Source organism: Artemia franciscana, chromosome 10 (assembly GCF_032884065.1).
Source record: "Artemia franciscana chromosome 10, ASM3288406v1, whole genome shotgun sequence".
Lineage (NCBI taxonomy): Eukaryota > Metazoa > Arthropoda > Branchiopoda > Anostraca > Artemiidae > Artemia > Artemia franciscana.
In genome coordinates, this window is record NC_088872.1 from 30,267,032 (window position 1) to 30,288,157 (window position 21,126).

The 21,126-nt window shown below is 35.8% G+C and overlaps 1 protein-coding gene across 2 annotated transcripts in view; it reads left to right on the top strand.

The window, feature by feature from the left end:
• LOC136032053 (leucine-rich repeat-containing protein 20-like) overlaps positions 1-16,666 on the top strand; it is a 28,987-nt gene extending 12,321 nt beyond the window's left edge. For both annotated transcript variants that reach the window (XM_065712158.1, XM_065712159.1), the window contains exons 4-5: positions 5,119-5,225; positions 13,086-16,666. In XM_065712158.1, the coding sequence (XP_065568230.1) occupies positions 5,119-5,225; positions 13,086-13,160 (182 nt within the window). In that variant the 3' untranslated portion in view covers positions 13,161-16,666. The remainder of the gene's footprint in view (positions 1-5,118; positions 5,226-13,085) is intronic.
• Positions 16,667-21,126: the final 4,460 nt, after the last annotated feature.

Here is a 21,126-nt window from a genome sequence, read left to right on the forward strand (position 1 = left end):
TCGTATAAGTGATTTATGTCTGTCGTCCATCTTGGCCGCCAAAAGTCCGAAGTACTCATACAAAATGAAAGGTATCGACCTGGTAAAATCTACCTGCGAAAAGGACCTAGGTGTTATTCTGAACTTGGACCTAGGTGTAATTCTGAGCTTGGACCTCAAACCAGAAAAGCATGTCGGCCTGGTTGTGCGTAAAGCATCAAATACTCTCTGGCTACTCACTCACTCCCTACGATACCTTGGCATTCACTCAAAGATCTCAGCATACACAAGCTACGTCAGGCCAAAGCTTGAATACGCCACTGTCATCTGGTCGCCATATCTCAAAAAGGATATTGACAGAATTGAACGAGTCCAGAAACGCTTTGTAAAAGGACTTTAAGGATTCAGAAACCTTCCCTATGACGAAACTCTAAAAAGGCTCACTCTCCGTAAACTTGATACAAGAAGAACGATCTTAGACTTAAAAACCCTCTTCAAGATAGTGCACGAGAACTTTGGAACGAAAAAGACAAGCTTGTTCAAATAACTCCCCAAAGAAATACACAAGATCGCAAAGTCTGCAACTGGAGTCTGTGAAGATGAAGGTTGCAAGATCTAATTCTTACCATCATTCGTTCATACCCCGGGTCATCAGGATCTGGAACAAACTGCCATTCCCAGTTGAAAAGATGAAATCACTGGAAGCCTTCTCCAATAGCCTAAACATAAACATACCATATCTCGAGACTTTCAACGTAAGACGACTTTAAATGGCAATAGTGCCGCAGTCGATCGGCTCTTCGCCCTGCCATAACATTTTCTTTTAATAAGGTGTCAGTTATGTGGAAATTCTGTATTGAAAGGCATGAAGAATAAAATTATTATTATTATATAAGGTATAAAACCTAAAACAACCGAAGAAATGAAACCTGAAGTAAATCTAAATTAAAGTGAAGAGGGAAGCTAAACTTCATTAAAACATTAATTACCTAAAATAAGGGTGTTTTTGCCGCCCCTCATATCCTCCAGATGTCTAGAGCGTCATTTGGTGCGCTTTGCAAAAAACTTAATGTGTTTTTTACATTTTTCTTTTTTAGATTATAACATTAAAAACTAAAAACTGTTCCAGGAATTTGTTTTTTCGATCTTATTGTATATATAAGTAACAACTTAGATCTATTTGTCTAATGCATAATAAGTTTTCATGTCACTGATCTCTTCTTTTTGCATGCATTCCAGTCAATTGTATAGAAAATCAATTGCCCAAATTGTGCTTTCACCAGAGCCATACGAGAAATTTGAGAGGTGGCGACATCTCACTTATTTGGGTGAACATTTCTTGATGTAAAAGATTTTAACCCGCGATTAGTGATGTTGCTTGAAAAAAAAATTTGTCGCCGTTTTCTTCTTTTTAAATCTGTTTTTTTTTTTTTTTTTTTTTTTTTTATAGAAAGAAACAATTGGCTAAGTAAAAGATCCAATCAAAGCAGTCTTTTTATTTTTCAGTTATGTCATATCTTTTCGGAGGGATTGAGGGTGGTGAATACCGTCTTTATTTTTGTTCATTTATTTTAGTTTAAGGTATTATGCGATGTAGAATGATCTAAAATAAAAAACCTAAAAACATAGAAATCCTGAAAATTCTTTCGATTTAAAGACGTAGTTTTGGCAGGCGATGGGCAAAGCTAGTCGCACGAAAAGATTGTTTCACTGCCAAGCAATTTTGTTTTCTCGAATCATAACTGTTGTTTGACGCTCGTGCTTGCTTAGCAAATGAAATGATTTGGCATTGGATTCTGGCTTGTGGGCGTTATATATTTAGACAAGAACAAAGTCACACGTGACCTGTTTTTGTTCTAGAGACATGTGTGACCTCCGAAGTTCGGTTGTGGAGAAGCTTGCAGCGTCCAAATTGCTCAATTTCTGTTAAAGAAAAATGTGCTCATCTCTTTAAGGCTCAGGTTTGCAAAATATATTCGCAAAATTTTTATTTTGTTTCCCATTTTTTCATCTCATCCAAAGGAGGATTCCTGCGTAACTCCTGGGAACTACCTCTTGGCTATCCTAGTTGATAACCAGAGTATATTTTAAACGATCATATCCATGATTCATTAAAAATGCCATTTCCGATTTCCTGCCCTAATTTAAAACCGTAGCCAGGATTTCAACTGACCATCTCTCGGTCAACTACCCTCACGCGGATTCATTCCTGCCCCCCCCCCCAGTTTAATCACTGTCATCACTGGTTACCAAACTTTCAAAGTTGTACAATCGCTGATGATGCTAAAAGAGTGTGGTGGAGGGGGGGGGGTAATCTGTCAGTTAAGCACAAGGTTTACCCTGGAAATTACAAAGTTAAATCTGTAAGTACAAATGATAATTGCACTTATCATCCATTTTTATCTTACATTGAGCTGAAAATAATGTTTATAAAGGATGTTTTCTTTTCAAATGTACACATTTTTAGAGCCTTAAAGGAGATAATCAACCATCACGGAGTATCTCTCCATTCACTTTTATTTGTATCCCAAGAATGAATCATTAATCAAAAAGGGACTTTTTTTTTGAAAAATTGACTTTCTATCTTATATTTTGAAAGTACAATTTTATAATTTTTAGAACATCAGGCAAAAAAAAAAAAACGAAGCAAAGAGTAGCTTGCACCAAATCAGACTTGGGGTATTTCTATCCACTTTCTAACGGTCAAATTAATTAAAATTTCTCAAAATATTAGACTCACGCAATCTGGTAACCTAACCTGTGCCGTCTGTCGACCACTCATTTCATGTGTATTTAACAGACACTTGCCTTAGGAGCCTTGAGGGATACAATGTTCAACCAAACATTGTTTTTGTTTCCCTCTAAAAGGGTCCTGAACTCATTGATCACAGATAGTATCTTGATCGTTAAAGTTGAACTATTTCGAATTTTGCAATTCATAAGAAAATCAATTAAACCGCTTCTGCTACATGTTTTTTTTCAAAATAAAAACTATTTCGAATTTTGCAATTCATAAGAAAATCAATTAAACCGCTTCTGCTACATTTTTTTTTTTTTTTTTTTTTTTTTTTTTTTTTTTTTTACGATACGACAGTTGAATCTCCATATAATGGTAACAAAATAAAAATAAACCTTTCTAGTTACTTTCAAAGGATCTCTAGTCAGTAAGCTTTTAGTGTTCTCTCATACGTATAATAAGAGTGAAATCGCATATTCTTTCCTCCATAGAACCGCATACTTCAGTATCCTAAAAGATCTAAGAGACAGTATTGCCAAGTCCTCATTGACTAGCCAATCCACTCTTCCCAATCCACTTTATCTGATATTTACAATCATGCTTAGCTTCGCGTTCGTCTTTTAACCTATTCAAAGGTCCTATTATATTGGAAACGCTCAGTGCAAAAAACCGGAGAAGTTTTACTTACTGAGAGAATAAACTTACTGAGAGAATAAACTTTTCTTTTTATTTGTTCTCTTTGGGGTAGTTTTCTGTTCCTTTAGCCTTGTTTGTCATAATTCGGTTGCTATTATATGTGGTCTGTGCTGTTTTATTTTTATTTGATACTCAATTTCATTTCCGTGCTCTTCGTTGTTTTTGTTGGTTGACTTAGTTGTTTGTTTTTTACGCAGAAGAAGAATTCGGTTTGTTTATAGCTACTGAGAGCCATTTTAGAGTAAAATCTTTTCTTGCAAATTCTTTTTTCGTGGATTGCAGCTTTTCAGCAGAAGATCGTCAAATTGCCACTCAGCCATTTTTCACATTAGTAATGACGTAATCAATAACTCGTCTCATGACGCCATTATCATAAACGATAAAAAGGCTTCAATTTTCCATTTGCGTTTCGCATAAATCAGTTGATTCACAAGTTCAGTAGGCTTTGTCGTTTCAAAATTCTCAAAATATACAATATATTCACTCATCTATAATGAAAATCATTGAAAAGACGCCGATTCCAGGACTTTAGCAATGTCTTATGCTGATGAAAGTATCGAGCTCGAGGATTAATGGAAGCGAATTTTTCTCTGAAAACCAAGATGGCATTAGCCACGTTCACTACCAACTTGGTTTCACTTCCACTACCAACTGGGGTTCGCTTCCTAAATTCAACAAATTCCTGGAAAAGATGCAGGATGTGTCTGTTTGTAGAGTGATAAAACGAATTGGATTTCTAAGACAGTAAGTTTTGCAAGTACAGGAATCACTTTTAGATGAAAGGCTTTTTTTTTGGTGGTCGGAAAATACCCCCGGTAGTAACATAGATGGCATTCCAATCGGAATACAGTGCTATATGCCTCTTAATTTTGAGTTTTGAGAAATTGCCGAATCTTTCGGTAAATATCATGAATGCGAGTTCAAAATTACAAGAAAAGGTTGTACCTAATTTTTTCATCATCATCATCACACAAGGCTGCTCAAAAAGAACAGAGATAGAAAAAAACTTGCAAAAAGTTATTTTGAAAACCTTAGTACCATCTGGTTTAATTGTAAAAATGAGATTAAACTTCAAAGCTTTAATCCTTTTATTCGATATTACCAAAGAAAATAAAACAAATGACACAGAAACAATTCAAACGTTTCGAAAACCTTTGAAGACTAGATTCTCGCTTTAGGTTATTCGTTAAAACAATATTAGCAATTTGGAATTGCAAATCTTGTTTCCAAAAATATTAGTCTCGGACATCATTTGTGGGAGTTTAAGGAGAAAGCCTTCTTCACAAGATTCTAAAATTAATAAAAAGTGGGTTTAAAGTGCTAAGAATATCCCTAACTGGGGTAAAAATGAGGTTTTGGTCCCCCTCCTCAGAATACTGTTTGGCATCATCTTATCAAAGAAAAACTAATACTAACCTAGGGCAGTCATGTTTATCTTAGCAATAACTAATCGAAAATTTTAAATTAAGATGTTAAAGCTTCAGTATCATTACTTTTTCAAGTTTTATTACTTTGTTAAAACAGCTATGTGCAAAATTTGAATTTGTTCAGGCAATTTTGCAATCTGACTTGATTATCTTTCTTTGTAGGGAGAGGTTCATAGGCTTTGGGTGTATTTTACTACCGATTTCCACGATTGTTGCGTGATTTTCGCCACTACCTTTGCAATTGTTTTATCTGTATATTTATTTATTTTTTTTTTACAGATGTGGAAGTTGAAAGACTCTCAGGTATTGAAAGTTTGCAAAAAGTAAACCTAACCGAGAATCCATTGACACGGCAATGTCGGAAGAATATCTTAGACAAACCAGCGGTAGGAGTTTTTAACTTCTTCTTTTCCGGACGGTGGGGGGGGGGGGTGTATATGTGTATATGTCTAAAAAGATATATATGGTCAATATTTGTTCAACAAGATATTGTCTGAGTGTATCTTCTAGATCCTCTGCATTTTTATCCGTATTCAAAAACCCATTAATTTACACTTTAATGCCATCTCTACTTCCCTTATTTTATCCTTAGCCTCGTAAGGCTTATCACAGAGAAAATTACCTATACAGAATCTTTCTCTCTTCTACCAAGCTTAAAGCCTTTCCGCTAATATTTCTAGCTGCCTTTTTAAATTACCTCCCTAAGGCATCTTTTCTCCCATTTTGTCCATCTCCTACATTATGATATTCTATAAATCTCCAGTCTCATATTCAGCTACTCTTGGACAGTTCCTCTCAAATATTATTCTAGAGTCTTATCAAAATCATAACTACCTGGAAAGTAGGTATAATTCCTAAGTCGCAACTTTAAATTCGCCGTAGATACCTTTGTGGTAATGTTGCAGCGGGTAATCTTAATAGTAGGGGACTAGTGTTTTCCTCCCGGAAATCCCTCCTGCGGAAAATTCTCCCCGGATAATCCCCCCCATGGAAAATTCTCCCACACGCAAAATTTAGCAGCCATAGACGAAGTACAAAATAGATACCTTAAAAGGTCGATCAGATGTCCTAAGGGAAAGCAAAAGGACCAGAAATCTAAAACAGTTCTAGAACAGGGGCTGGTTGGTCTCCAATCACTCTCATCTTAAATGAAGGACTAGAACTCTCAATTTTCAATCAAATCAGCATCCTCCTAACTTTCTACGACCAAGAGGAGGAGGTTGGGGATGAGGCAGGGGTAGCCCTCTCCTATACTGAATAAATTTTACTCATTTGGGGCTTAATGTTACTATTTACTTTCATGATAACAGCCTACATCAGAAATAGTCCCGGAAATCAGGAAAGATTATATAGCAATTTCAACCCCCACTCTTCCCCTTCCTTAGATTTAAGTGTATTTATCTGAAGGCTCAATGACACTGAGGATGTTTTGGCATTAAAATGCACCCTTTGAGGCATCTGCCTTCCCCCGAACTACAAAACGATCAGAGAATCCAACTGTAGAAGTTTCAAGCTCTCATCTACAGAAATTCGGAATTGTGTATTTTTTGCTAAAGAAAGATCATGAATGTTTTTTTGTTGTTGTTTTTTTTTTTTCAGTGATGATCGTATCGAACCAAAAGTTCTGTGAGATCGGGAGAGAGTTTATTCCAACAAAAATTAAAAGTTGAAGTGCCCTTTCAAGTGACCAAACAGAATGGAGGGCAACTAGCCCCCTTCTCATGTCCCTTTTTCCCCAGAAGATATCAGAATGAAATTTTTAGATAGACATTTGGTCTATCATAATTGAAAGATCCAATAAATTTGTTTCTTGAGATGACATGACCGACCACAAACCCTTGAGAAAGGGTTGTAAGTTTAAACATTTTTCCACTGTTCACAGGTAGTATTTATAGTTGGGAAAAATGCGGACATTTTTTGCGAAGGTTTTTTCTGCGGGGGGGATTTCTTGGGGAAAATTCTCAGTAGAGAGTAAATTTTCAGTGGAGAGTAAATTTTCTGGTAAGAATTTCTCTGAATTCATTTACAGTTTTATTTAAATTTTTCTTTTTTTCTCTTTGGATGCACAATTTCGCATATGGAGAGAATGTTAGGCGAGGATTGTGCGGGGGAAATTTTCAGTGGGAATCAAATTGTCTGGCAAGATTTTTCCGTGGAAGAATGTGGGTAATGTCCACAAGGTTGCTGCAGGCTGACAGCATCCTTAGTTTCTGGTGTTTATTTTAATGTTTTATTCAAATAAAGTGATTTGTTTCACATTATGGTGACATGTTGTTAAGGAGGGGTGGTAGGTCATTGGGAGGGGTTAAAATGCCTAAAGGAATGCGTTGTTTAATATTCATAAGAAAAAATACTTCGAAAATGATGATCATCCCTGAAAAAATGAACCCTTTTAAATTATTAATCAGGAGGAGGACTTACATATCAAAATCTAATCATGTGGTCGTTATTTCCTCGGATTTCAAGGGGGATTCCTCAAACCAACTTTTTTATATGATATAAACCTTTTTTATATGATATTCCCTATGAATACTAGTAAGAGGCAATGCCCCCTGGGGAACAAGTATACATAAATGATGTATGTAAACTGGAAAATGAAAAATATTACCATTTAAATCTGAATGAAAACAAGTGTCCTAGTAGCACTTGCCACCCTCTCTCCCCACAGCTAAGGATTTTTGCGGCGTTGCTTACGATGCCCCCTCCACCTCTCCATCTTTGTGCCCGTGGATTTCTGAATGCAAGCTTTCATCATGAAATGTAATCCCCCTCCCCAGATCTGTTACTTAGGGGGGGGGGCAGTTGCCGCGGGCGCCGTAGCTTGGAAGGGGCTGCGACTTGGAAATTGCCTACTTCGATGTGATCTTCACTTTGCTTCGGCCTTCTTTGTTTATATTTGAGTCAGGAGGGGGGGGGGGTGCTGTAATTAATTTTTCTCCAGGTGCTACCAGCCCTAGGGACGGCTCTGCCCCCTCGCAAATCTTCTTTAAATATCTTAAGCTTTACCGAGGAATAAAAAATTTTGGCATAAAAGTAATGTTTTTGAGAATAAAAGTACGTCTCCCCTACCTACACAAAAATCCTCTGATCCTCCTCCATAATGATTAGTGCAAAATTATACACCATTATATGTAAGTAAAACAGTTCAAAATAGGGATGATATCTTTTTATTGACAGTGAAATATAAAATTATTTAACTGGATATTTCGAACACATATACAGTGTTCATCATCAGCAGTAAAACTGCTGATGATAGAGTTTTACTGCTGATGATGAACACTGTATATGTGTTCGAAATATCCAGTTAAATAATTTTATATTTCACTGTCAATAAAAAGGTATCATCCCTATTTTGAACTGTTTTACTTTCGTCATGGAAAGGCAGTGTGGTCTTCGAAGTTATCTACCATTATATGTAATTTTATCAAGACTCAAATGAATAAATATGTTGACAGTTATTATGGCACTTGGTATTTACCAAATGACATATAGCAATTGCCATTTATGTCTGTCTGTCGGTCTCGGTTTTGCAAGTTCGGGCACTTCCAGATAAGCTATGACGATGAAAGTTGGCAGGCGTATCAGGGACCGGACTAAATTAAATTAGAAATAGTCGCTTCCTCGAGTCGACCATCTGGGTGGGGGGAGTGGAAGGACGGTTGATAAGGAAAAATTAGAAAAAACGAGGTATTTTTAACTTACGAACGGGTTATCGGATCTTAATGAAATTTGATATTTACAAGGACCATGTTTCTCAGAGCTCTTATTTTAAATCCCGACCGGGTCCGGTGAAATTGGGGGGAGTTGGAGGGGGAAACCGGAAATCTTGGAAAACGCTTAGAGTGGAGGGATTGGGATCAAACTTGGTAGGAAGATGGCGAATTTGGTGCTTCTGCACGTGTAGGGACGATGAAAATTGGTAGGCGTGTCAGGGAGCTTCAGAAATTGGCTTGATAACAGTCGTTTTCCTGATTTGGCCATCTGAGAGGGGGGCTTGAGGGAGGGAAATCATGAAAAATAAGGTATGTTTATCTCACGAATGGGTTCGAATTTTAATGAAACTTGATATGTAGAAAGATGTCATGTCTCAGATGCTCCAGTTTCAATTAGGATCGGATCCGGATACATTGGGGGTGGAGGGGGGAAACGGAAATCTTGGAAAACGCTTAGAGTGGAGAGATTGGGATGAAACTTGATGGGAGAATAAGCATAAGTTCTAGATACTTTGTTGACATAACTGGACCAGATCCAGTCTCTTTGGTGGAGTTGGGGGGATTTCTAGGGCTTTGGCGAGTTCGAGAACAAGCACAAGCTCTAGATGCATGTGACATAACCGGACCAGATCCTCTCTTTGGGGGAGTTTGGAGGAGGGGGTTCTTGTGCTTTGGCGAGTTTGGTGATTCTGGACGTGCTATGACGATGAAAAATGGTAGGCATGTCAGGGACCTGCACAAATTGACTTGATAGCAGTCGTTTTCCCCGATTCGACCATCTAGGCGGCTGAAGGCTCTTGGCTATTCCGATCACAAGTGCAATATGAGCTCTTTGATCTTGTTGTTAGCTTTACACGCATTGTTTGTACTAACAAATTTAACACAGGAAAAGCCATTTGCTTTTTATGGCACTTGGTATTAACCAAGTGACATATAGCAGTCGCCAATTCTGTCGGTCTGTCTGTCGGTCTGTCGGTCTGTCTGTCGGTCTGTCGGTCCCGGTTTTGCTACTTTAGGCACTTCCAGGTAAGCTAGGACGATGAAATTTGGCAAGCGTATCAGGGACCGGACCAGATTAAATTAGAAATAGTCGTTTTCCCGATTTGACCATCTGGGGGGGAGTGGGGGCCCGGTTAATTCGCAAAAAATAGAAAAAATGAAGTATTTTTAACTTATCAGCGGGTATTTGGATCTTAATGAAATTTGATGTTTGGAATGATATTGTGTCTTAGAGCTCTTATTTTTAATCCCGACCGGATCTGATGACATTGGGGGGAGTTGGAGGGGGAAAACCTAAAGTCCCGGTTTTGCTACTTTAGGCACTTCCAGGTAAGCTAGGACGATGAAATTTGGCAAGCGTATCAGGGACCAGACCAGATTAAATTAGAAATAGTCGTTTTCCCGATTTGACCATCTGGGGGGGGGAGAAGGGGCCAGTAAATTCGGAAAAATAGAAAAAATGAAGTATTTTTAACTTATGAGCGGGTGATTGGATCTTAATGAAATTTGATGTTTGGAATGATATTGTGTCTCAGAGCTCTTATTTTAAATCCCGACTGGGTCTGATGACATTGGGGGGAGTTGGAGGGGGGAAACCTAAAATCTTGGAAAACACTTAGAGTAGAGGGATCGGGATGAAACTTGATGGGAAAAATAAGCGCAAGTCCCAGATACATGATTGGTATAATCGGAACTTATTTGCTCTCTTTGGGGTAGTTGGGAGGGGGGGGGGGAGTAAGTCTTAAAAATTAGAAAAATGAGGTATTTTCAACTTACGAACGGGTGATCGGATCTCAATGAAATTTGATGTTTAGAAGGATATCGTGTCTTAGAGCTCTTATTTTAAATCCCGACCGGATCTGGTGATGGGGGCGGGGAGTTGGGAGGGGGAAACCTAAAACTTGGAAAACACTTAGAGTGGAGGGATCGGGATGAAACATGGTGGGAAAAATAAACACAAGTCCTAGATAGATGATTGACATAAACGGAACGGATCCGCTCTCTTTTGGGTAGTTGGGGGGGGGGGTTAATTCTGAAAAATTAGAAAAAATGAGGTATTTTTAACTTACGAATGGGTGATTGGATCTCCATGAAATTTGATTTTTAGAAGGATATCGTGGCTCAAAGCTCTTATTTTAAATCCTGACCGGATCTGGTGACATTGGGGGAAGTTTGGGGTGGGGAGACCTAAAATGATGGGAAACCCTTAGATTGGAAGGATTGGGATGAAACTTGGTTGGAAAAATAAGCAAAAGTCTTGCATACGTAATTTACATAATTGGAACGGATCCGCTCAATTGCGGGGGGGGGGGGGTAATTCTGAAAAATAAGAAAAATAACGTATTTTTAACTTACGAAGGAGTGATCGGATCTTCATGAAACTTCATATTTAGAAGGACCTCGTAACTCTGATATCTTATTTTAAATCTCAACCGGATCAAACGTAATTGGGGGGGGGCAGTTGGGGGGACCGGAAATCTTAGAAAATACTTAAAGCGGTGAGATCAGGATGAAACTGGATGGGAAGAATAGAAACCTGTCTAAGATGCGTGACTGACATAACTGGACCGGATCTGCTCTCTTTGGTGGAATTGGGAGGGGGGAGGTAATTTTGAAAATTGAGGTATTTGTAACTTACGAAAGGGTGACCAGATCTTAATGAAATTTGATATTTAGAAGGATCTTGTGCTATAAAGTTTAACTTTAGGTTCTGACCTTCTCACAAGTGCCAAATGAGCTCTTGGCTCTTGGCTCTTCCGACCTCGTCCAAATGAGCTCTTGGCTCTTCCGACCTCGTACCATATGAGCTCTCGGCTCTTCCGACCTCGTCACAAGTGCCATATGAGCTCTTAGCTCTTGTTTTTTTAGCTGTAGTAAAGTGCCAATGATAGCTATGTTTTTTGAAACTATCGTCTTTAAAGATATGATTTTGAAATTATTTATTGTATATGTACACGTTTTAGCATGATGCCCTGCCACATAGTTGTACGTCATATAGCATATAGAGGCTCAAATATAGCTTTCTTAAGTTTTCAAACAGAGGGAACGGCTCTATAAACCTCCAGTCAAGAATTTTTAACCGTGATGATTCCGATGCCGTACTTTTCATTTTGATCTACTGCCATTTTAAGGAGTTTTGAGCTCATGCAAACTTGCACAAACTTTTTCACAATGAGCTTTGATTATTGAGATAAATCTAAGTAACAGTTGATGTGCCTCAACTAGCTTCAAATGACTACTTTTTTTCTTTAGGCTTTTTTAAAAACTTGTCTAAAGTTTGGGAGAGAGCCATGGGCTGCTGTTTGACCTTTAATAGGTTACAGTTAGTGCTGCTAACTCATATGCACTCAATAAATCCTTCTCAGTTAACTGTGATCATTCGTATATAAATGCTAAATTAACCTCAATTTTTTAATCAACTTCTATATTAATGTCAAGTTGGGTGTCATTTGGGGGGGAGGGGGTGGTGGAAGGGGGCAGTTGCCCCTCCGAATAATTTGAAAAAAATTATGCATCCCAAGCCCCTTTGCTATCAGGATTTGAACTCCTCTTGCCCCCCATCCCAATGAAAATGCTGGAGATTTGCCCCTGACGTCAAGTCTAATAAAATAAGTGAAAGCACGAATTTTTATCAACAAAACCAAATGTTTATCGAATAATATAAACCAATATAATTTTATAAAAACAGTTACTCCATCTCTGATATAAGTACACAAATCTCTATTCGTATAAGTATTTCAATTGGTAAAGTTTCGTAAGTTCGCCCTCTTTTGTCTTATCGCAAGGGATTGAATTGAAACGTTCAGGTATATTTTATCGAGGAACGGGGACAAGACTTTGAATTTTGTGCCGAGAAAAGACGGGGGGAGTTTTCTCTTTTACGCTTCGATTTGTCTTGGAGAACAATAAAGAGGGCTTATGGATTCTTCTTTCATATTGCCTTCGGTTTCAACTGCAGTGTTTTTGCAAAAACTTTTTTTTTTCAGTATCTGTGGGTCTTGAAGAAAATGTGACAAAATGAAACATATAATAAAATATGAACGAAAGCCAAAATTTTTGGACACTAAATGAACAAATGTTTGTTTTTGGCCTTGTTTTTTACTTTTCCCTATGTTTTGTCTGTTTCTTCATAACATAGAAAAAAAAAACATTCGGCCGTCCAATATCGAAGTACATTCCCTACACAAATTTAAGACAGATTTTGCGTTGGGTAGAGTGTATGGCTATCAGTCCTGTGACATTGATTGGTGATGTCTGTGAAAGTGCTAAGTATTTTTGCTACTATATGTATCCTCAATAAGAATACAGAATTCGAAACAGTTTCTCTTACTTCCTAGCAATTTGAAGATGTAATTGCTCAAATTTTTACATACAAATGTTTGTTACGGATGGCTGAACTATTCTGTTTCTGCTGCCAAGTTTACCAATGCAAGAAATTTTTTTTCTGTGGTGGCAAAAATTGGAATGCTCATTTAAGACACGGAGCTGAATTATTCAGTTATTCACTATATGTTTTCTTCTTTTTTTATATAGAATACACTAGTCATCGTCGTAAGTCCTGAAGCACCTGAAGATTGGGAAGATGACCTTGGTGATTATTCAGATTAATGGCGCAAAACATCTCAATTGATGCCGCGTAGACTAGTTCTCGTACCAGTATTTTTATAGGCCCGTTTTTATATTCATTTTACGATAGCTTTTTTACATACCCGTCTAGCTTTATTAACTCCAATTGCTAATCCTCTTTCATGTGTATCTATTATATGTATTGGAAAATAGTATTATAATGTCAACAGAAATTCTATTTTCTGAAATATTTCTACCCTCTTTCAGTTGTAAGTTTTTATTAGTGATCAGTGGGGCCTGTCGAAAAGACACCCGTAAGTGTGAATTTAACCTTGAATTTCCATTAATCATATTTTACCTTACGGGGGCAGACTTAGCTCTAGACGAGGAGGGGGGGGGTAAGAATTTTGATATTGGGGATGTTGTAAGACTGCTGATTTCCCTCCTTGATGTCCCTTTAAAAAAAAAATCTGGAATTTTTTTCTTAACTCACGAGGGTCATATCCATCCTTCCCATTTGGAAATTCTCACGGTGAGATTATTGGACATTTTTATTTCTGACTTTATGTTTACTGTTTTAGTTGCTATATGCTTAGTCGTTGAATATAGAAAGATTAAGTCTGTCTTGTCGTCTTTCTTGGAAACACAAGATAAACAACCCCCAAATTTACAGTGTTAATGTATTCCAGATTTTGTGTGTCTTAACACTTGAATTACACTATTCAGTGACAACTTTCACTCCTTGACTCTCCTTCTCCCTTTTCTTCTTTGTCCATTTTAAGGAATTGCGGTCATATTACTACATAGTCTTCAGAATTTATGGCTTCTCATTAGCTTCTTGAGTGTTTCTTCTACTCTCGTCTTCTCCTTTGTAATTGACTTCTTTTGAACCATATCTTTCCAAGTTGTAAGGTGGTTCCCTTCTCTGCCATTATCTTTGTTCTATTTTCCTTCTCTAGATTTCTGCTTTATTTTTCTTCCTCTTTATTTTTGGACTCCTTTTCATCCCACTTAGTGCAATCACTTTCATGGTGCTTTCTGGAACCCTAGCAATCATTCCATCCCAAGCAAAATCGATCTTAGGCGGTAGGGATCAATTCATGCTCTGAAACTCCTTTGGAGCATGAGAGGATATTTTATTGGTCCCTTGCAGTTTGGAGACTTTTCGTAAAAATTCGTCTTGATCAAAACATCATGTTTAACTTCAGTTATCATGTGACATAGTTACTATTTTAGTTACCATGTGAGATTAGCTTTTACCATCTTTGAATCGAGAGGATTTCTTATCTGTACATGATAGTTTTTAGACACAAAAAACAAGAGTTGGACATGACATAATCCTTGGTGAAGTCATGTCCTTCGGTAAACTCGACTCTAGCTGTAGTAAGTTCCACTTGCCATGAGTAGCTTCAGAATTCACACAGAAATGCATTTATGTGAAAAAAATTCCAAATTCACTCATGCTTGTCTTGCTCTTAACATCCAGCCTTTGGCACCCAAAAGGCTGAAGGTCGTTGTTATCCAGTAACCTTCTATATTGGGGCTGGCAACACAAGTATGACTCTGCCTCTGAAGTTCAGAGAATTATCTTCCTACACCTTTGTCATGAATTCTTTCATACCCTTATGCTACTTACTGGATGGAAAAAATCCTCATATGAGTTGGCGGACTCTGAAAGTCTCTTCTTCCTTTTTTAAATAACAGCTAAAGCACTACTGGTTAAAATGGCTGGTGTTTATCATTATGCGACGCCAAATTGTTTATATTGCCATTGAGAAAAAAAGAAGTTTTACTATATGATGGTGCTAGTTTGTGCTATTTAATGCTTTCATGCATCACTACATCAAAAGGTGCCCCAGTGAAAAGGTTTTTAATCCCTTGACTCATGTATTTTTTTAACTTTCTTCATGCGAAAGTTTTATTTTAGTTATCAAGGTTTTTTTTTACTTTCTATTCCTCTTTGGACAAAACATCCCTACAAGACATATAACCCATTCAGTGACGTAAATCCACAGAAACTAAAGGGTGGGGGCAAAGGGTATTTTTTCAAATTTTTTTTTTCGATCTTTTCAATGAAAATACAAAAAAAAATTTGTTTAGTAAATATACTGAAAAAGGGTTTTTCAAAGAGTAGGGGCACGTGAAATCCCCCCCTCCAATTAACGGTTCTGTAAAAAGCTAGAGCTGTTTTTTGGGAAACACCACTTTTTTAAGTTTCATACAACAATTTCTCGCTGATCGTGAGAATAATGTAACCGATCTTAAGGTTGACAAAAGGTAGGGGTGGCTAATAGTTATTAATCAAAATGACGAAACTAATCTGGAATAAAGTCAGTTATTATTTAGTAACTCGGTTTACGTAAAGTAGCTGACGTTTATTAATGGCTATGCAAAAGTAGTCTAATTTTTTAGTGTGTTAGGTAATTTCTCTTATCACGATTTCTTGTGGCAGCTGCATTAATGTTATTTTTTAAATATTTTTTAAACAATAAATTATGTGATAATGGGCACTTGCGCAGATCTTCATCCGGGTTTGGGGGAGGACGAGCGCATTTTGCGAAAAATATCAAAAATAGACGAGTTGAAGCTGTTTGGAGAAATCAAGAGTCACGACACTGAGGGACTACCCCTCCTCCCTCAAGCAAGTGTCTGATCATGTCATTATATACAGAGATTCATTTTGCTTAATTTTGAGCATAATAACGGTTGTACTTGTATAGACGAGTCACTTGGTTACGAAGCTGTATCCTTCCTTTATTTAAATAAAAAACAAAACGGCACGTATGTATTAAAGCGACCCCACTCAAGAAGTTAGATCTGAGTCTGTCTGCATTCGGAGATAATTAGCTTAGGCACAGTGAGATAAACTACAGTATAGGTATATTTTAATTAAACATTTGATATATAGATTTTGATTTGGTTAGGTATTTAATACAACACGTTCTGAACGGCCTGCTTTTCTTAGTTTTTTGTTGCAGTTTACATAATTTGTTACTAAAGTATTATATTTTCATGATATTTAAGTATATTTCATTAGGATTGACCTAACTTCAATTCTGGAGTGAGATCGCAATAATACATAGGTACCTACAAAACAAAAACGAACCGTATTGTGTGTTTTGGAAAAAAAAAGAAGTGGATATCCATGCAAAATTTATCCTAATTCTTCTGTTCTCGATTTTTTTTTTTTATTTCAAGGAATGGACCTCGAAAGGTCGTGCCTATGTCCCTTTTTTTCTTTTCATTTTTTAAAGCTTTGTGTTTTTGAATAGGATTAAATGTTGATGGTTTGGCAATTTCATTTTCATCCTATTAATTTGCTTTATATGTATAAGCCTTTTTAGCCATTTGCAAAAGTGATGTAGGATTTTCTTTTCGAAGGAAATGTAGTATCTAATAGTGTAATAAATTTCTCAGTTACAACTCTTAGTGTCTAATGATTTTGTTTTGTGTAATCTACGTTCTTGAATTTGTGCCTATTCTAGTCGCGTTTAAGGCGTTGAGATTTTATTTAATACGAATGGAAATAAATGATTTATTTACTATAATTGTGTTTTCTTTTCGTAGTTTTTTTCTTATTGGATCTACGTTGAGCTTTGTGCCCACACAGCTTCGTTTTTTCATTTATAACATGCAGGTAAACGTGTGGAACAAGACTGATCCTTAGAGCTTACAATGGATTTTTAAAAAAATACGGTGGAAGATGTTCTGCCTTTAACTGATAATATTAAGCCAATTTTCATTAGTAATCCAATTCCTAAAGTCTATGGTCACTAATTAGTCTATGAATTAGGCTAGTAATAGAATTAGGTTATGGGCAGAGGAAGAAGACAGAGCAATAGGAGGGAGATAACGAAATATCGCAGCAAAGATCGTCAAGCCTAAAAATTAATCGCACTTAAAAATACATCTAGCATATATATTTCGATCACATCGCTGGAGAATACTGGAAAAGCTGGTCAGGGGCAAACAATAGATTGCCCCTCCCCTTTAAAAGTCACGGGAGGATAATTTATCTTTAATAGAACATGAGATGCCCACAGACATGAGATCATTTTCAGAGGCGTTCTTTGACTTCTTTGAATTTTGAGTGATGATGTCCTAATTAGCTTAAAACTTATGGAGCAAATACTGCTGTGCTAAAGAGACAGAAGAGATTGAGTTTCAGAGGCATACGCAGCTTCTGAGGCCCACCTACCTTCAGCACTAAAGTGTTTGGTTTTAATTGGAATAATGGCTGCCTAGTACCTTCTGGCTCTGAGACTTAATCAAAAGATTTTAAACCTTTCCTTTACAGCCCTGATGGTAGCAGATTCAAGGTTTTATTGTCCGGAGATTTCTCTTCAGTTCTGGAAAGTGACTTACTAGCAAGAATGTTAATGCTATTTGAACAAACTTTATTTCATTTCAAATACATTTATCCTGGGCAAATGTCTTCATGCTAGTGACTTGACAACGGTTAAAAAATGCTACGCAATTGACGCATATATTCAACTATGCTTAATGTGTTTATGTGACAATCCTTTGGTAATAGTCAGGAATTAATCTATCTCACTATTAAACACATCGATAGCAAATGCAAAGAGCTAGGTTTTGAAGTAGATGTTTCCTAACAATTATTTTTCAAGCAAAGATTTGCTTGATGTTTTCTAATGAAATTGCCTACGGATTCTTTTGGGTACCCGACTGACTGTACCTCAAACTGTAAGCTGTATAAAGAAATTGGGTCAGTCTTGCTTTAAATGGCTGTAATGAGAAAAAGGTTGAGTTGGCTAGGACACGACAAAGGATGATAGATTGTCCAAGATTGTTGTTATCGGTCAACCGTCTAGGACCAAACGAAAAGCAGATTTCCTCGGAATCGAGTGGGACGATGTAAAGAAAGATAACTGTGTTGGTCTTAGGTGGTTTGGTTATTTGGTGGTTTGGTTTCTGGCAAAAGTAAGACATTTATTAAGAATCTAGATACATGTGTGAAGCCTTTTTTGGGGGATTTTACTGCATGCAATAATCCGGTCAAGTCACTGCCCAATTATTAACCCATTTTCTGTCCAACTTGTTACCCTCTTTGAAGTAAGTAGCAGCTGTACTGTTATTATTATTTTTTTGCTTTCCACAGTAAAACAGAATTATCCTTGATATTAGGGCGTTTATCCCCCCTTTTCAGGATAAAGTACGACTTTTAATGGATCAGTTTTGGAAACATTATCATTTCTCATTAAAATCTACGTTTTTGCAATAGAAGAACTACCCCCCACAGCACCCATATTCCACTGTCAACCCTAAAATTTCCCTTTCAGTGGGATATAATAGATTAATCACTGGTTCTAAATCACTATGAACACAACCTGAGTTTAAAACGTACTTTTGAGGCTTCAGTCTTCTTCCTCCCATCCGCTACAATACTACAGATTAAAGTTAATCTGTATTTTCCGATATACATGCTTTTTGCATTACTAAATAAAAAAAGTGCTACTTTATATCTGCTTTTTTGAAGGTTTTGGGCCCCCCCAAAAAAAACTCCTGGGTACGTGCCTGACACTAAATACTAAATTGTGGATTTCTACTATTTTTTGAACCAACAAGGTTTTTAATAAGATAGCACATATCTGGTCGTTTGATAATTTCAAATTTTTCAAATGCGAGTGAAAGTAATACTTTTACTTATTTTTAAGATAAAAAATTAGAACAGTTATACAGGGCTAAATAAACAGGTTTGTTACCCCTTTTTTCGTTCTTTTGAAGTGAACGATGCAATCTATTTTGACGATAACACAAAGGGCATGTACATAGTTTCATTTTTAGGAGTGAGAAGGGGGTGGGGGTGTTCAAGCCCCCAGAAGATGTGTGGAAAATATTGGTAAAACTCAAAAATCTGGTCTTTTTTTTGGAGGCGAGGGGGGGGGTTAGGACTCGAATGAAATATATATATATATATATATATATATATATATATATATATATATATATATATATATATATATATATATATATATATATATTTTCATTTGCTATTTTAGCTGCCGTCCGTTGACTTCTTACAGCATTGACCATGCTTTGACCTCCGTTCGCAAGGTTATTACTTGTTTCAGGACAATTATGCAAACCAATACTCATTGAAGTTATTATTAGTATCAATAGAGATGAGGGGGAATTTAAAATAAATTCAATTTATAATAGTTTAATTAAAGACCAGTCAAAAACTTCAATGAGTATTGGTTTGCATAATTGTCCTGAAACAAGTAATAACCTTGCGAACGGAGGTCAAAGCATGGTCAATGCTGTAAGAAGTCAACGGACGGCAGCTAAAATAGCAAATGAAAAAATCCATTCAATTTATAATTCATAATTGTGCTTCATTAACCTGTAAGATTTTGATTGGATTTGGGGGTTGGGTGACCTCTTTTTTGTATTGTTACAAGTATTTATATTTTTCATTTTTGATAGATCCCCATTTATACAGCGATTGTGGCAGAGGAAAGTGCCAATAGAAACAATTATTGCAGTTTTTTCTAAAGTTACAGTCAAGTGCGGGAGTGTTTGTTTTAAAAATGTGAGTTCTTGTTTCTTTTATATTTGATTGTTTATATTTTTAGTTTGGTTTAGTTGTGGCATTTTTAAAATGTCTTAAAAGTAGTCTTAAATTGTTGTAATTTTCTCCCTTTTTGTTTTTTTTTCCGTTGAGAAAGGCTCCCGGAGGTGGGGCCGAAATATTCGGAGTATTTTTATTTTTTGTTAGTTAAAGTGTAGTTTTTATTTTATTTTGTTGTCACTGCTTTATTTAAAAAAATTAAACCCGTTTTTTCTTCAATTATTTGTTTCGTAAATGGAAAAGCAGTGTGGTCTAAGAAATTATTTGAATTATTTATATATATATATATATATATATATATATATATATATATATATATATATATATATATATATATATATATATATATATATATATCATTATTTCATCGAAGTCTATTTGATCTACTGATCTAATTAATTAATTTATATATATGTATATGTATATATATATATATATATATATATATATATATATATATATATATATATATATATATATATATATATATATATATATATATATATACATATATATATATATACATATATATAATATATAATATATATATATAATATATATATATATATATATATATATATATATATATATATATATATATATATATATATATATATATATATGTATATATATGTTTATCATTATTTCATCGAAGTCTATTTGATCTACTGATCTAATTAATTAATTTGGTCTATTCAATCGGTTTAGTTTTGTTTTCTAAAGTTTTTATTTTATTTATATTTTCTTTTCTTCTTTTTGCCCTTCTCTGTGTAAGTGATTATTTTGATTTTTTTTTTCTTCTCTGAGTAAGTGACTCGTTTGTCTTCCCCCTTCTTTAATGACCAAAGAGCCTTCGGGGGAATAGTAAAATATAATTTTTTATGTGTATTTCATGATGAATACATCTTATCTTATACCAAATACATCAGTTTTTTGCGATCCTAACACTTCTCCCTACATATTCTTTGCATACTACCTTAAACAAGGGATACTCTTTGACGGAGGGTTATTTTGAACAAGCCTCCCACACAAGGCTCAAAATTTAACTTGTTTCTATATTAAATATTGCCTGAAATTAGTGTGATAAATCTTTTTTTATGGTATCGTTCCCTTCCCCCAAATATCTTGAAAAGATGGCAGCTTCTCTTGAATGATGGTGCTGAAACCTAGCCAGAACCTTATGTCTCTTTTGGTTGTTCAGATTTTTTTTATATCATTCTTTTTTATTTTATTATTTTTAGTGGTCTCTTTACTCTAATTTCAGAGGGAGTTATAAAATGAAGCTTTCTTTTCATTGTGGGTTTTAATTTTATTTATTAATAATATTTCGTTTCTGCCTCTCCTGCAAACATGATATTTTGCAACAAAAAGACTTCTGTATTATCCCAGCAGCTCTACTTCAAATTACTAAATAAA